General features: G+C 35.8%; 1 protein-coding gene across 4 annotated transcripts in view; it reads right to left on the bottom strand.

The window, feature by feature from the left end:
- Positions 1-17950, bottom strand: part of LOC136029935 (hemicentin-1-like) — a 173523-nt gene that overhangs the window by 40549 nt on the left and 115024 nt on the right. For all 4 annotated transcript variants that reach the window (XM_065708473.1, XM_065708472.1, XM_065708469.1 and 1 more), the window contains 3 exons: positions 13365-13709; positions 12160-12375; positions 4319-4434 (listed from right to left, as the gene is read on the bottom strand). In XM_065708473.1, the coding sequence (XP_065564545.1) occupies positions 4337-4434; positions 12160-12375; positions 13365-13709 (659 nt within the window). In that variant the 3' untranslated portion in view covers positions 4319-4336. The remainder of the gene's footprint in view (positions 1-4318; positions 4435-12159; positions 12376-13364; positions 13710-17950) is intronic.

Genomic DNA, 17950 nt, shown 5'->3' with positions numbered 1-17950 from the left:
ACTTTTAGGGGGTGTTTCCCCCTATTTTCTAAAATAACACAAATTTTCTCAGGCTCGTAACTTTTGATGGGTAAGATTAAACTTGATAAAACTTATATATTTAAAATCAGCATTAAAATGCGATTCTTTTGATGTAGCTATTGGTATCAAAATTCCATTTTTTAGAGTTTTGGTTACTATTGAGCCGGGTCACTCCTTACTACAGTTCGTTACCACGAACTGTTTGAAAAACAATAATGAATGTCACGAATAGCCAATGTTTGGCAATATCACTCTGATATTAATCTGATAAAATTTACATGATACAATACGACGGTATCATATAATAGATAAATAGGATATCTAACTTCAATTCTCAAAAGACGAAGAATGTGTAAAAGCCTTAACTAGGATAGAACAGTGCTTATTGCTTTCTGCAACCTTTTGTGGAACTATTTTCTACCGATCTCCCTATTTCGAAATTTTATGTCCAACTGTGCAAACGTAGGTTTTAGCCTTGTCCCGACTGTGCCAAGACATTGTCTGCTGTTGCTGATAAGCTTACTAACGACGAGGATTTAATCAAAACTCTAGTTTTTCCAAGCAACTGTGTATCTAAAGCCTTCCAATTGCTGATTCATGCCACTATTCTAAGTCAAGTAGCAAAATATGGGGCGACTCCCTCTTGTGTTAGTGCAAACCTTGACATGTATTTTTGACTCGAGTCTATGCTAGCATAATTTCTAGCCCTGAGTTTAGTTACAAACCACTGCCCGAAATTCTTGAAAAAGGTGCTACACAAGTACCAACATCCTATCCTTCTCACTCTACAAGGCAGTGACTTTTGATGACCTTTAAAACTCTTTGTGTCATAAAACTAAAACCTTGCAAAAAAGATCTTTTGCTTTCATGAAGTACAAGAAAACCGTTTTCAGCTTCACAACATTGCTCAATCCCAATTTATGAAATACTGAAGATCTTGAAAATACATTTCCTAAATTAAAAAAAAAATACAAAGGATATGGCTTCAAATTTTACTCAAATAAGAGGAATTACATTTTCAGAACTAAAAACTGAGAAAAAAAATGATAACCGAAAATTAAGGAGAAATATTGCTCCATCAAAGTATCAGTAGGTATAGACCTTCCAAGCAGGTAAATTTCTAAGACTTTGAGATATATAGAGGCTTGGCAATACTTTCCTAGAGTATGTTTTTAGCCCTGGATTCATTACTGAAACTTTCATTTTTCTAACCTAACCGTTTCCAAGATGGCTGAAAGTAGCTAAACTAGAATTTTACCTGAATCTTTTCCTAAGCTTCCAATTGTTTTCTACTCTTCTACCAAAAGTCTTCTTCGTTTCCCCAGCGGAGTGACATTCGTTGCTTGTGAGAAAGCATAATATTAACAATATTACCATTGTCTTTGAATGCTTTGAGGTCGCAAGTTTTTCATTTTAATTGTCCGTCAAGTCTTGCACCATATGTGACAAATCCTGGTGGTGTAGTTAAAAAACCTATAAGGACCTAAGCCTTCCTTCTGTCCTTCTGTGGCTGCACCCCCCAAGTTGATTATCGCTCGCAAAGAGAAGAAATTGCGAAAGGGAATGCACCTCCAAAAATGCTCGTGTCTAGGCTTTATAATAATATGGCTTTGCCTGTTCTTAGCACCGTTCCTAGCACCGTTTCCTTGTACTGTTCCTAACACCACTTAGGGATCTTCTTATTGCCGTTTATAAGAAAGATATTAGAAAACTCCTTTTAAATTTTCTTCTTTAACTCCCCAGTGGGTCGCAAAACCGGTTTCTTAAAAAAAAAATTTAAATTTTGGGCCTATTCTCAGTGTTGAAGGTTAAAGGCCTCCGAGCCTTTAACCTGTGTAGTAATGAATTGACTACCCCTGGATGTGTATTCTGTTTTTGAACTGTTTGTAGTTGGTGTTGTTTAGTTTGTTTGCAATGATAATTAACAGTTTTACTGCTGATGATGAACACTGTATATGTGTTCGAAATATCCACTTAAGAAATTTTATATCTGTTCAATGTCAATTAAAAGGTTTCATCCCTATTTTGAACTGTTTTACTTTCCTTTTTACCCCATCGTTGTCACTTTTTGCGTTGAGGGGTAATAAAATATTTTATTCATTCATTACATTACTTCCTCAGGAAAAAATACAGTATCTATGATAAATGGTTATTAAAACTAAGCCATCCGTGGTCCAATACTAACACGATAGCCACATTTTATTTTAGTTTTTTCCTTCTTCCTTTGAACCGATTATGTTATTTCCAACAGTGCCCTATCATTCATTAGTGTTTATTATTGGAAGATATGCAATTTCGTTATTATTATTTGTTTCTCTGCATTGTCTTTTTGTATAGAACGACGGGTATCAAAATAAATAATACTAACAGTAATGAAAATATCAAAGCGGTAAAAAAACAGTTGATTGCAAACTGCTTTATTGCAAACTAGTTAATTCTGAAATTTTGGAATTGTCATTTTATTCAAACTAGTCAAAAAGTCTAAAAGCTATACTTCTAGGAATGGCATGCCCCTGTAGCCCCAGGGCAAGGATTGTAAATTATACAATTAGTTCTTTGTTTACATGCAGGGTTTATCTTTAAGAAGCAGAAAAATATTTGATTTTGGTTGTAATTTAAAAGTTTAAGGGCACTAAGGTGAAACCGTGGAGAATGTTGAGGGGTATGTTATATTAAATCAAAAGGCACTATTTGCATCCGGTTTATCAAGAACAAGGATCCACAATATTTGAGAGCAGCTGAGGGTATTGACTTGAAACTTTTAGGATGTTTTAAGAGTTGTGGAAAAGCAGGTGGAGGGCCACCATCCCCCTCCTATGCCCTTTTAATTGCAATCCCTCAAAAAATATTTGATCAAATTTTGAAAGAGACATCTTGTTCAAAATATTCGAAAGCTGAAATAATTATACCTATTGGATGCCCCCGCAGCCCCCTGGTAAGGAGTGAAAATTCCGTAATTTGTCCGTTTTTATACACAAAAATAATCATTAGGAAGGGACAAACTTTTGATCCTGGATGTGTCCAAAAAGTCTAAGGGTATTGAGGAGAAATTTGGGAAATCTTGAGGGGTCTTTCGAGCTAAATTAAGAGAAACTATATGTATCCAATTTATCAAAATAGACTATCTGCAATATCTTAGAAACAGGTAAGGGTATTAACTTGAACTTTTAACAGCCACTACTGCAAGCCTACTGCTACTATTGCGGCTGCAAATGAGACTGGTTGTGACTGGAGCTGCGTCTACTTACAAGTGCGACAACGTACAACTGTGACTACGACAGCTTGCCACTGCTACTAGGTCTTTTTGGGACTACTTTCAGGGAATTTTGAGAAGGGTGTTGAACTTTGAAACTTTAATGTTGAAAAAAAAGCATCACTTGTTTTGAGACATTGATGAAACTTTGATGCTGAAAAAAAAATTGACGTCGAAATGGGGAATGTTCAAAACTCGAGACTTTGGTAATAAAAAACACAATGAAATTAAAAAAAAAAGATTCCAAAAAAGGATTTTTCAAAGAAAAGTAAAGTACCATATTAAACTTAAGAACTACAGAAAAAAATTCCTACAATAAATCAAACTCAAAATGACCAGAAATTACTACTAAGCAATAAATTAAACCCAAAATGAACGGGAATTTCAATAAACAACCATAGAAAACAAACGACTGACAGGTACTATTATAAATGAATAAATTTATTAGTTTCAATGTTTTTTTTCTATTTTGTTTGATGTGCAATTGGGCCCTGACAAGGCCATTCTATCAAATGTGCTTTCTATTAAACTCTGGTAGTAACTGATGAAGCGCTACCCCAAAAGCATGCAAGGTGTTGTTCAGATTATGTTTTAAGGAATAGTGTAGAAGCAATGAAATATATGAAAGGCACAAGAAAACTTCGTGAGGATAAGGCCCAAAAACGCTCTTACAGTCCACGTGTCCGAGCCTTGCAGATAGGTTGGGCTCTAACTTCAGGGATGCCAATTCAGAAAAATATGAGGGGGATATGATTTATCTATTTGTTTTTTTAATGAAGATGCAAAGGGAGTACTTTTCAAAAACTAATAAAACATATTTTTCAATGCTTAAATGAAAATAACAAAGAAGGGTATTTTTCAAAATATAGGGGGGGATGTCCCCTTTTCCATTGGTATCCCTGTCCAGTTTGGTCTGAGTATGAATTCCGGTAAGATAAACTAAATTGCAAGCTTAAAGCGTCAGGATATTTTGAGTTAAAAAGGAATCACATTTTAACTGATAAAGATCAGCGCATAATAATAGTGTAAAATAATATATTCTACCTTATATTAAGAAAGTATTCATAGTTCGTTTTCTGCCATGCAATCAATCGCCAAAAAATTGTGTTTTCTTGAGTATTTGAACCTCGGGTTGCTTGTTATTATCACTGGGTCAGACTCTGAAAAGAAACACCACATTAAAAAATCTATAGAACTAAAAGATTTAATATATTTTCTTTCTTTCTCAGGCCTGTTCAAATCTTTATCCTTAACTAAAGTTCTTTCCCATAAAACACAGATTTCATTTTTTTTTTCTAATGTCTCCATTTGACTATGTTGTCTAGAACCTAATGAGTTGTTTGAATTTCGAGTTAATTCGCTTTTAGGTATAAAGGAAATTCTTCTAAATTGAAATGAAATAGCCGAGATTTAGTTTAAGAAATACTACTGAAGGGCGAAAAATTTCGCTAGAAAAATGCCTTAATCATAGGTTTTAGTTCGATGTTTTTATGACGAAGAGTAATTAAAGTAACAAAAGTTGATCGACTCCATATTTAGAAAGCTTTGCGGCCTAAAAACCACGTATAGGTACTTGGGACAACAAGTTTTGATACACCCAGTGAAGTTTTACTCTTGATATATTTAAATAATTACTGAGACCACACTGCTTTTCTATTTAAGAAAATTTAAGCAAGAAAAAACATGTTTTAATTACAACAAAGCAGTAAAAAAAACAATACTTCAATTAAAAAACATTCCGAATATTTCGGCCCCAGGTCCGGGAGCCTTTCTCAACGGAAAAAAATAACGAAAAGAACTAGGAAACCAAAGAATTTTTTTGAAAAAATAACATACACCGAAAATCCGACAACTAAACACTCGAAAAAAAAAGAACAACCCACAATACAAACAAACTTCCAGCACTTGTGTTACAACATGAGAAAAAAAGAAACAAAGCGAATATCAATAGTGAAACTTTGGGTTACTCTCCTTTCAACGTTCAGTATATAAATGCAAATATTACAAGCAAACTTTCAGTATTGATGTAACAACATTAGAATAAAACCAAAGCGAATGTCTATAGTGAAATCTTGGGTCATTCTCCTTTCAACATTCAGTGTATAAATGGGAATATTATAAACGAACTTAAAGCACTGAATGTCTATAGCGATACCTTGAGTAATTCTCCTTTCAACATTCAGTGAAAATGGGAATATTATAAAGAACCTTCTAGCGCTGATGTTATAAAATAAGATTAAAATTGCTTTGGTTTTATTCCTATGTTGTCACATCAGTGCTTGAAGTTTGTTTATAATGTGAGTTGTTATTATTTATTTATATATTTTTTTCTTCTTCTTCATGTGTCGTGTTTTTTTTGTGTGTGTTTTATTAAAAAAATTCATTCTATTCTTTTTTTTTTCAATTGAGAAACGGTTCAGGACGCTGGGTCGAAATATTTGGAATATTTTTTAGTTAAAATGTGAAGCGCGTGCAGAGGTAATAGACTCCAGTGGCCTATTACTGTGAAGTGCTGATAATAGTAGTAGTTATTGACAAACACACGTAATTGTGGAATATAACAGGTTGGGCATTAAAGGTTGGAGCTGTTCCGGTGCTGTGAAATGGTTTTGGGGGTTTGCTCCGCCATAAGTTCCTTTCTCTATCTCGAGCTCCGATAGGAAAGTCCTGCATGTGTGACCTCTTAGTGGCATCAGGTTGGACCTTTTAAGAGTTTTTATAACCAAAAGTGTGACTGCAAACAGCGTTGCCAGGTGAACAAGAAGAGTGATGCCCTCGATGACATTAAAGCCTAGTAAACGACACAGCACTCGGATTCTGATGTATAGGTAATTCTTCTGGGTTTGCTTTGTTTTTGTGAGCCATTTTTCTGCTGAATAGCATCTTCCTAGCTGAGTTATCTATTGTGGCTTTCCTCTCTGTTGTCGCATCATATTTGTATGCATGAATACATAGTGAATAGGAGGTAACAGGATTGAGATTATATATGCTGGATTCTGATTCTTGTTGATAGAAGAGGATCGCCAAGTGTGGAAAGCCAGGTTGTCACCAAGATGGGCCTAGGATTGAACAAAAACTTTATTAAACTAAAGGTTACTGGGATGTCTTGCTGTCTGGTTCTAAGCCGGCTTAGGCGCTTCATGTAGTCTTGACAAGATGTACTTGCAAACATAATTTTTTATTGGAGCTTTTTCTTCTATACATGCTTCAAAGAACCTCAAACTTTCTAAAGTATCATATAACAAACCTTTTCAGGATTTTCTTTTATTTTCTGCAGCCTTAAACAAAATAAGCATGGCCTTCCCTCCAGATCTGCTAATGGCGTTTTTTGAAGAAGCTGAATCTATGATTAGTCTGGGGATATCCTGGACTCTCCTTTTTTGTGTGGGTCAGTGATGAAGAATACTTCTATCATAAATTCATTAGGTGGTATAACATTCGAAAAAGTCCAGGAGGAACAATTTGGTTACAAGGGGTGTCACTGTGTTACAGTTTGGCTACCATAATATCCTATAGACGGCTAGCATGTCTCTGTGAATTTGACACGAGACGGAAAATATCGGTTTAAAATCTCACTTTCTCTGGTATAATAAAATAGCTAATAATTCCGTATCTTCTCTTATTATGATACTAGGCATTCTTTCTACACGACTGCAGTAAACACAATCAGAATTTTGGCATTGATTGGGGGGGGGGCATTTAACTTTAAATTCCGCACTGTTATGGTATCCGGAGAACATATTAGTATATCCGATGAGAGTCGATGTGTTTGATGCAAATACCCACTTAAGTGTTGTATTTCTCTCAAGGCAAATGATGTGAAGATTCCTCGTCATCTAGCATATACTGAAGGTTTATATAAAGTTTTAAGCACGCGATTTGTCTCTGGTTTTCAACTTCATATCATATCACAAAGGCAGCTGCTGGTTCGTCCGCCAATCAGAACGGGCCATTTGGCCAAATTAACATTAACTGAGGGAACAAAGTTATCACTTTAAAAATTCCTATGGTTCTTCATCCGGGCTGTTTCCCAGAGCAACCAGCCTTTGGAATATTAAAGCATGGCAAAAGTAGGCAGCTCTGCTGCTAATTTCAGGTTACTTTGCATTCTCATAGTAACAGTGGTTCGTTTCTTCTGGAAAGTGTAGATGCTTGGATCTTTTCTAGTACAGGACTTCATGTACAAGCGACGGCTGAAAGAAGCGAACCAAAATATCTGTTCGCAAGTTTATAGGTGAAGGTCGCAATTACCTGTTCTTTCTGTCACAATTGAAGACCAAAGAAAGTCAATAGCTTCACATAAACGCCAATCCAGAGTATCGTGGCTAAAAATCTCATGCGCTAGTCTTTATAGCTCTTTATTTTTGTGTAGGGACTTTTACATCCTTTGGGATAACAATTGTCGCAACAGCTGTCGCATAAGTTCATTTTCGCTTTTTACTTGATTCGCTTATGCTCGTCACTCCTACTTCACTTACAACAGCTTTCTGGCCCTATTCGAGTATTCCTTTGCTATATGTTAAACAAATCCTAATTCTAGGCTTGTATCGATCTTCTAAAACAGAGAAACTTGAAATAAATTGGCTGGAAGAGTCCTCAAAGACAATGCTCTATGTATAAGGTTTTTAACATTTTCTATTTCAAAACTGTTCTTTGAGGCTGAAAAATCCTGAATGACATGACTAGAAAAGATGCAAGCATTTACACTTTCCAGAAGAAACGAACCGCTGTTACTATGAAGGTGCAAAGTAACCTGAATTAAGCATCAGAACTGCCTACTATTGCCTTGCTTTAATGTTCCAAACGCTGGTCACTCTAGGAAAGAGTCCGGATGAAGAACTATAGGACTTTTTTAAGTGATAACTTTGTTCCCTCAGTTAATGTTATCTGATCCAAATGGTCTGATTGGCAGACGAACCAGCAGCTGTCTTTGTGAAATGATATGAAGTTAAAAACCAGAGACAAATTGCGTGCTCGAAACTTTGTATAAACCCTCAGTATGTGCTAGATGGCGAGGAATCTTCACATCGTTTGCCTTGAGGGAGATACACCACATAAGTGGGTATTTGCACCAACCACATCGACTCTATCATCGGATATATTAATATGTTCTCCAGATACCATAATGGTGCGGGATGTAAAGTATAATACCCCCCCCCTTACCAATGCCAAAATTCTGATTGTGTTTACTGCAGTCGAGTAGAAACAATACCTAGTATCTTAATAAGAGAAGATACGGAATTACAAGCTGTTTTATTATACCAGGTTAAGTGAGACTGTAAACCGATATTTTCCATCCCATTTCAAACTCACAGAGACATGCTATCCATCTATAGGATATTATGGCAGCCAAACTGAAACACAGTGGCACCCATTGCGACCAAATTGTTCCTCCCAGACTTTCGCGGATGTTATACAACCTAATGAATTTATGATAGGAATATTCTACATCACTGACCCACTCAAAAAGGAGATTCAAGGATATCCCCAGACTAATCATAGATTCAGCTTCTTCAAAAAACGCCGTTAGCAGATCTGGAGGGAAGGCCATGCTTATTTTGTTTAAGGCTGCAGAAAATGAAAGAAAATCCTGATAAGGTTTGCTATAGGATATTTGAGAAAGTTTGAGGTTCTTTGAAGCATGTAGGGAAGAAAATGCTCCACCGAAAAATTATGTTGCAACTACAACTTGTCAAGACTACAGGAAGCACCTGAGCCGGCTTAGAACCAGACATCAAGACATCCCAGTAACCTTTAGTTGAATGGAAGTTAAGCCCATTTTGGTGGCCTTCCACTTTTGGCGATGCTCTTCTATCAACAAGAATAGGAGTCCTGAACATAGAATCTCAATCCTATTACCTCCTATTCATTATGTATTCATGCCTACAAATATGATGCAACAACAGAGAGGAAAGCTACAATAGATAACTTAGCTAGGAAGATGCTATTCAGCAAAAAAGGGCTCACAAAAATAAACCAAACCCAGAAGAATTACCTATTCATCAGAATCCAGCGCGAGTGCTGTGTTGTTTACTAGGCTTTAGTTTCATCGAGGGTATCACTCTTCCAGTTCACCTTGCAACGCTGTTTGCAGTCACACTTTTGAGTGTACCGGAACAGCTCCACCCTCCTTATTACCCAACCTGTTATATTCCACAATTACTGGTTTTTCAGATAAGATAAGATTAAATATTTATTTCAAAAAATATCTCTATCACAAGCCCACAAAGGGCCGAATTTGAACTTCGGAGTTGACAAATCGTGTGGTTGTAGTAAAACTGGCAAAAATGCAAAAACAACAACGAAAAAGAAAATCATAATGAATAACCATCAATGAGCCAATAATTAAACTTTAATAGGTCAATTAAAAGTTAAAAAGGTAAAAAACAGGTCAAAATAAACTTAAACAAATACAAGTCAAAAAATAATTAAAGGGGACATTAAAAAAAGGGGAGGGGGGGCTAAAATAAGTGAATAAATACAAAAAAGACCAAATTAAAAATAAATACGTAAATTAAAAGGGACAATAAGAAAATGTCAATAATTTTTCTGCATAAATTACTTTAAATAATATAATATACATACTATTTACTGCATAATATAAGAGTTAAAAAGATAAAAACTGGTCAAAAAGGGGGGACAAAACAAGTGAATAAACACAAAAAAAAATCAACGAAATATAAGATATATAGAAATTAAATGGGAAACTTAGAAAACAGACGGAGGGGAGGAGCAAGCAAATAAGTGCAACAACCTGGGCAGCACCATCAGCCAATAAAAAAAAAGAGAAAAAAGAAGAAACTAGCGGGATATTTTATTCATTCTTTCTGTGATGAAGGCGACAAAAGTTTTTTCATATCTGGAAGTAACATAGCGAATGGGGGACAAACTAGGGATCGGCTCCAAAACAGCCCGAGGTGGCCGTAATCTAAATTTGGAGTGGGGAACGTTTGGGGAGAATACTTGCCGTCTGAGGGTTTGTTATTGCATTTTTTCTTACAAAACGGAGGCACAACGAAACCCTTCTTCACTCAAGGGGTTCCAAACTAGCTTTTTGAGGAGCAGAGAGTATGGCACCTTGCCTGCTTTGAAAATTATTCACAAGGCTCTGTATTGCATTGATTCAGTTTTTTTCCGATACTTCACGAGAGATACCGGGGTGCCAAACTGGACTAGCATATTCGAAATGCGGGTGGACAAAATACGCGTAAATCCTGAAGGAGTGGGATGGGAGGACGCTAAATTTAACTAGGAGCTTAAGGAGGGCGATAGACACATTAACTCTATGGATGATGTCCTTAGTTTGGATATCCCACTTTAAATTTGATGAAATTGTACCACCATGTAGTTTAAATGAGGACACAGAAATTTCAGGAGGGATAGGATTAAGAAAACAGGGCGAGGATTTGAGAAAACAAATTGACATTATCATGGATATAGAGGATTGTACTGTCATGTTTAAGTCCAAGGCCTCATCTCCAATTTTATTAAGGATATTCATAGGGTCACTTATTAAATTTCTGAAGCAAGTTTCAACAACCGATAGATCATCAACAAATTTCCCTCAGTCAGTAAATTCCTTCGCGAGGCTGTTAATTATGATTGAAAATAGGAGGGAATCTAGGAGAGTACCTTGGGGTATGCCATTGTGGACCGGGAAAGGATCTGAATAATGATTCTGTTGTTTGACAAACTGTGATGTATTTGTTAAGAAGGAGGCAGCCAATTTCACTAGTAAGGGATCAAAACTGGGGTTAACAAGGTCAAGTGCTTTTTGAAGGTCAATGGAAATTAAATTTACCCAGGAATTAGGCTTTTCAAGGATTTTCTCGATGTGGTCAATAAGTAAAACGAGGTAGCGGGAAATGGAAGCGGATTTTAGGCTCCCAAATTGCCTCAGGTCAGTAAGATGTAGAATTTTTTCCTTTACCCAATCTGCAAGAAATCGTTCATTAAGTTTCGAGAGAATAGGAGTAAGAGTAATAGGAGGAACGCCTTCAAAACCAGGCTTTCCGTTTTTCTTTTTCTAAGGTGCTATGAAACCCTGTTTCCATATAGTTGGAATTCATCCAGACTAGGTAATCTCATTAAACAGGAAAGACAAGGGCTTATTAAGGAAGTCACCGAAGGCACTAATAAAAGGAAATGGGGTATCTAAAGGACAAACACTTGATTTTCTTTGTTTTTCAATTTTTCTTTCTATCTCAGACGGGAAAAGAGTGAGAAAATAAGGAGATAGGGCCCTTGTTAGTAAATGATCGGACAATGCTGGAAGGTTGTGGACAATGGAAGCGATCAATTTATTTAGATTATTGGCAGTGACATCAGGGGACTCGGGTATATTGAAGTTAAGCTGCTCTTCGCGTACACCCCTTCCCCCCTACAGACTTCCTTGCAATACTGGGGGTAAGCGTATCACAGGTTGGGAACCACTTCTCTCGAACCATAGAATTACTGTATATAATAAATGCTTGTTTCTAATGAACTGCTTATATATTTAGGAAGAAATGCGGCAAGGCAGGTCGGCTTCTGTAAGACGCACGAGTTCTTATAGATAGTTTCTCCATACTTCTAACCTATACCATTACTTGAGCCTAACTTGAAAAAAGGATCTAGGTAAAAAGCATCATAGCCTATGGCACACTTGAGCATTTTGAATTTTTATTTGATTTAAAGAATGTCTTCTTCCAAGATACTAAATGAAAGAACTCTGTATCTTGAAGTGATGTGACCTTTTTGCCACCTCATTAATTAAAGGTTGTCTCTCATTAAATAATTGAAGAACGTTGGATTAGAAAGATTAAAAATGTTAGATTAAAAAGCTAGAAAGCTTGATACTACGACAAAAGAAAAGAACTTCTTTAGTTTTAAGGATGTTTACTCACGGTAAAATTTCTGATCATCATTTTGTACTGAATTAGTAACATCAGGTGTTTGGTTTCGTGATATTTTTGACATCCTTGGTATTTCCAGCTCAGTCCTCTTGCATACTTTGATAAACATGGTGGCAATTATCACGAGGGCAAAAACTATTGCTGCAGTGCAGACAATAATTGAGCCAAAAGTTGATCGGCTGAAAAGATCCATTTCAACTCCAGTCTCTAATATAAAAGTTACAATAAGTCAAGGACCAACATAAGTCAATAATCAGCAATAAGAGTAATGATAGCAATGGTCATTTAATTGATAACCAATATATGAGAAGGGTATCATAATTTGGGTTAGCTTTCTTCATTAAAACGGCCATTTCAGGAAATGGCCATCTCAGCTATCTAAGAAAATATCCATTTCAACTCTAACTTCTAATGTAAAAGATACAATAAGTCAAGGGCCATTATAATGATAATCAGCAACGGTACTTTAATAATAATAATGGTAATCAAATTCATAACTAGTATATGACAAAGGTATTTGAATTTGGATTAACTTTTTTCATTAAAACTACATAAAAAGAAGAAAGGAAAGCAAAAAAAAAAACATGTGGAAACCCAAAGCAAAAAACATAGTAGTTGTATATTATGTCTTATAAGGACACTTAAAATACAATTCTGTTTAGTGGCATGACAGACAACTTCAGTAAATTTTGTACTCATCAGAAAAATTATTCAGAGAAAAAGAAGAAATTAAAGCAAAAAAAATCATAAGGACACCATTTTTTTACGAGACTTTTGATGATCCCACACGAGTGGCGTTCTTCGGTCAAATTCAGGAAGGGCATTCTATATAACGACTGTTTCAGTTTGCTCAAGTCTACATATTTTAAGAGGTACAGAGCTGATAATTTGACCTTTCAGATACAAAAGATGAAATAAATATTAGTGTTATCACCACGGTCAAGCTGAGCAAAAGTGAAAGAAGCAAAAGTGACAAGAAATTATATAGAATTTTTCTACATAAAATGCCAGTTTAGTTGCTGAGCGATTTACTTCTTGGGCTTGGAAAGTGGTTTAAGAAAAGAAGGAAAAGTAAACATCCATATAGCTGGACAATAAAAAACACAATAATTAATTAATCGGCTAAATAGCAAACTGTGAAATTTAAGTTGTCATTCTGAACATAAAGTTACAAAGAGACTAAGAAAAGAACTTACTTGATATTTGTTTTGGCTGGGCAACCATGGTTTTCAGTATAACAGGTGAACTAGAACCTTTAGAATTTGAAGAATATATATTGAACAGCACCGTGGTATTTCGCCATAAAAGCTCATTAGAATCATCACTAAACGTCCGAACTGACGAAACTTGTCCATCAAATATTACATTAAACTCAGGCACTGAGGAAGACATATTTAGGATTAATTCCTTGGAATTTTGATCAATAGCTTCAAGGACAAATGTTTGCGGTAAATTGCCACCGAAAGAATTAGTACAGCCAATATCGATGAAGTTTTCAGTTTGATTCCGAATTACACAGTTTTGAGGGGAGACTGGAATACCTGAAAAACAACTTTGTTTGCAGCTTGGTTAGCCAACATTAGGGTGTGAGGGCCATACACTAACCATTAATGACGTACGATGCTGTTAGGGCACCTGTTAAGATTATTCGGGCCTTACACAACAACTACAGTCTCATACAAGATTTCCTTTGGGGGGAGTGTTTTACAAAAGAATTTTTTTAGGGAGGTTTAAAAAAAAATCCAGAAATACATCAAAAATTAACTTATATTCACTTTTTTTACGTTTTTACGGTTCGGAAAAACTTTTTTTGGCAGGGGAGGGGGTTTAAACCTCCTAACACCCCTTAGATATGGCCATTTCAAAGGCCTTTCCTACGGCCTTTTCATAGGTTAACGTCTATGGCTTACATCTGCTTGACCATATATCCGAGCAAAAAAAAAAGACAATAGTCAAATCTTTCCTCTCTCTGGGAATATCTTCTTCCAAGTAAGTGCAATCAACTCATACAAACCCTATTCTCCTAGCCGGAGCCGTTCCTAGAGTTGGTGACACCCAGGGAAAAATTAATTACTGCAACCCCCCTCTTGACTCAAATATAAGCCAAAAAGTAAAAACAATGAAAATTTGATCAAAATGGGCAACCACCAATTAAGGCGCCCCACCCAAGACGACCGAAACAGTTGCCCCCTTCCCTCTCTTAACGGTTCTGCTACTACCCTTGGGTAAAGGAAAACAACTCTCGTAATATATAAGAAAATTCACGTTTTTTATTCTCAACCCACAGCAAATAATCAAAAACAACTTGCTTAAAAATTACACAAAAAAGGAAAATATCTGGCGAATCAAGAAGATGCGAGCAACAAGAGAAAGGCAAAATCAATGGCATCGTTGTCAACGAATTTGCGGATTTCCAAGGAAACGTATCAAAGAAATTTAATTTAGTCAGCTAATAGGGCTATCCATTCTTGCAAAATGTTTAAAAAGAATTTTAATACAATTAGGCTATGTAATTAATGCAAAGTTAAAGAGAATGAACTCAAAGTATTTAATAGAGGCAACAGTCTATGATTTGCCACAGTTAATTTTACAATTTTCCAAAAGTTGTTAACAAAATTTTTTGTGATGAGTAATAAACTTAAGTTGTCTGTCATACCACTAAAGAGAACAGTTTTCTTCATCTTCTTATTTTTGGTAAACATGATTTTAAGCAGAGGCGCCACTTGGACCAAATCTTGGGGTGGGCATAAACTCCATCTTGGCCCCTCCCGACTCACTTCGTGTCGCTTAATCATCTAGGAAATGGGCATTTGACAGAACTCGATAATTTTATTATGTATCTTACCTAGTTTCAAAGGTTACAATAATTAATAGCAAATTGCGTAATTACCCCAAGGGTCGTCAAGTAATTACGCTCTTTGGTTAATAGGTGTGCAGTAATTTCAAATCAATTGGACAGAATGGATTATGTTTGACATAATGGATTATTATGGCCGGCAAAGGTCCCTTTGTAGTGGAAGCTTGTGCCCCCTGGAAAATCTGGGGTGGGCATTTGCCCACCCCTGACCCTCCCAAATGGCGCCTCTGATTTTAAGTATCCTTACTAGACAAAATTCAAAACTCAAAGTTTTTTTGAGAACTGTTGTTTGAAGTTCCTTTTTTTGTTCTCTTTGCTGGGATGTTGTACTTTATTTAAATCGAATTAAAACTATTTAATATTTTTTTGAATTGTTTGTATTTTACTCTGAGTTATTTTTTTGTAATTCTTTTGATATTTTAATCGCTGGTTTTCATTTTTTTATTAAAAAATTACTTTTATCTAGATGTTGGAAGAATTTTGGGTTTTAATTATAAACAGCAAAGAACTTCAGTCATGGACATGCCAACGAGAAAACTTAATTTCCTAACTAACAGTACGATTTTACGGACATACGGACGAATTTTATAGCCTTCTAAAGAACCTTTTCCTTTATCTTTCTTTTCTTATCGCCTTTCATCGGCCTCCCAATTCTTAAGATTCCTATAGAAGAGTGACTACCACACTGCAAAATTATTAGTGGCGATAGATCATGCGGTGTCTACAATATGGTGGTCGGTGGTGCCCCCCAGAATCTACACCCAGAAAATACCCCCAAAAAATACCCCCGGAAAATACACCCCCAAAGAAAATGCACCACCGTGGAAAATAACCATCCGGAACATACTCCCCCTGGAAAATATCCCCCATAAAAAGTACCCCTGGAAAATGCCCCTCGGAAAATATCCCCCACGGAATATCCCCTCCCCCAGAACCTCCCCCTCGAATATACCCTCTAAGATAACACCTCCGGAAAATACCACCCCCACGCGCCTGGTTGGTTTCCAATCCTTGTGGACCGAAAAAAAGGGCAAGAACTCTCAATTTCTGCACTGATGAGAACACTCCCAGGTTTCAGTGAGAATGAGATGGAGGTAAGGATGAGGAAGGAGTGGTCTCTCTCCTATACGGAATAAGTTCTGCTCATTTTGGGGTTTATTGTTACTCTTTAGTCTTTACTCTCATAATAAAAGCATAGACCAGAAGTATTCCCAGAAATCGTAAGAAAGTAGATATCAATTTTAAATTTTTGATGTGTCTTTAAAGTTTCTTTTGTAACCCCCCACCCCCCCAAAAAATAATCTTTGCTGGAAAAATCTTTGCTTTGCTCTTTTGTTGGATTTTTGCTGGAAAACTCTATCACGGGAGACCGTCAAAACTCTAAAACTCTATAAAACTCAAGACGGTATTACTGGGGTGACTCTAAAAACAATCAGAAAATAAAATCTTTTCTTATGAAAGTGCGCTAAGAAGAATTTTTCATCTAAGTTCACCCGCAACAAATTTCCTGGGTGGAATTTTCAGCTAGAATGGAGTTACCTGAAGAGAATTACCTCGGCGGGAGGGAGGATTTTACTTAAAAAGAATTTTCCAGAGAGTATTTTTCATAGGGGAAGGAATTTTTAATAGAAAGGGTACCGGATTTACCGCTATTATTCAAAAAGGATCTATAAAAAGGAAAGGATCTATAAAAGGAAATAATTTAAAAAAAAACTTATTTTTCAACTTTCAGCGCTTTTTTAAAGGGGACTTATGGTCATTTATGTCCCACCTCCAAGGGACTCCAAATACCCCTCCCCCAACTTTTTGTCCCCCCCCCCCCCCTGTTTCGGACTTTTCTTGGGACTTAGAATTCTCGGGACTTTTAGACTGGCGAAATGGTTTTTTGAATTTTCTTCATGCGGCTGACCAGGTTGTACTCTATGGCTGGTTATAGACACTACCTAGTTTATTTTGTGTTTTCAATCAGTATTTTTGTACAATCGAAGGATAAACAATTGCATCGTATTTAAAAACAATAAATATTCCAAGAAAGTATTTCAATATGATATAGTTATCGTTGCGTTGAATGCTGACAAAGATAAATATTTGAACTATGAAACAAGTACTAGTGCAAACACTATTTGAAACATATGCTTAAATTATCATGAAAGTGAGTGATTAGATTTCTTTGGACTACCTAAAAAGTTCAGCATTGCTGATTGTGGCAATGCGAGAGTAAAATTTCCAAAGATGATGAAACTCAAAGAAAAAGCAAGCAAAAAAATAATAGTCGATAATTAGAGGCAACTTTTTGTTTATATTTCTCGTAACACATTATTCTTTGATAAATCCTATCACCGTCGTTCTGGTATTAGCATTCAAATGAAATCAAATGAAATCAGATCAGAAATCAAATGAAATCAATGAAATCAAATGAAATCAAATGAAATCATTGAATGAAATCAATGAATCAAATCAAATGAAGCATTCAAATGAAATAAAAGCGAAAAAGAAAGGCCTACTGCTGCACCAATATCACAAAGCATGTCTACATGTCAAAACTGACACCAATGTAGAAAGAATTTAGTAATAGACTTTGAAGTTGAAAGCAAAATGGAAAAGGCACGTATGATATCACCAAGGAATATAAAAATGTTTTAATGAAGAGCGAAACACCTTCAAACACTACTAGTATTTTTGACGTTTTACCAACAGATACAAAAGAAACCCAATAATACCAATGATGGAATATGTGATCAGGTTGTAGGAAAATTTATGTTAAAACTCATGTGTGACCTCAAAATCGCATAAATGCCACGACAAGAGAAATTTAATAAAGTATTTCATAGAATGGATTCAAAGAACTCATTTTTTATGACGATATTCTACATGGCATTCTTTCAATAGTTTATACAATACTTTGTTATGTTTCAGTTATTTCCA

The sequence above is a fragment of the Artemia franciscana genome, chromosome 8 (assembly GCF_032884065.1).
Source record: "Artemia franciscana chromosome 8, ASM3288406v1, whole genome shotgun sequence".
NCBI lineage: Eukaryota > Metazoa > Arthropoda > Branchiopoda > Anostraca > Artemiidae > Artemia > Artemia franciscana.
Note: the sequence above shows the minus strand (reverse complement) of the source record. Positions and strands in the feature narration are given on the sequence as shown.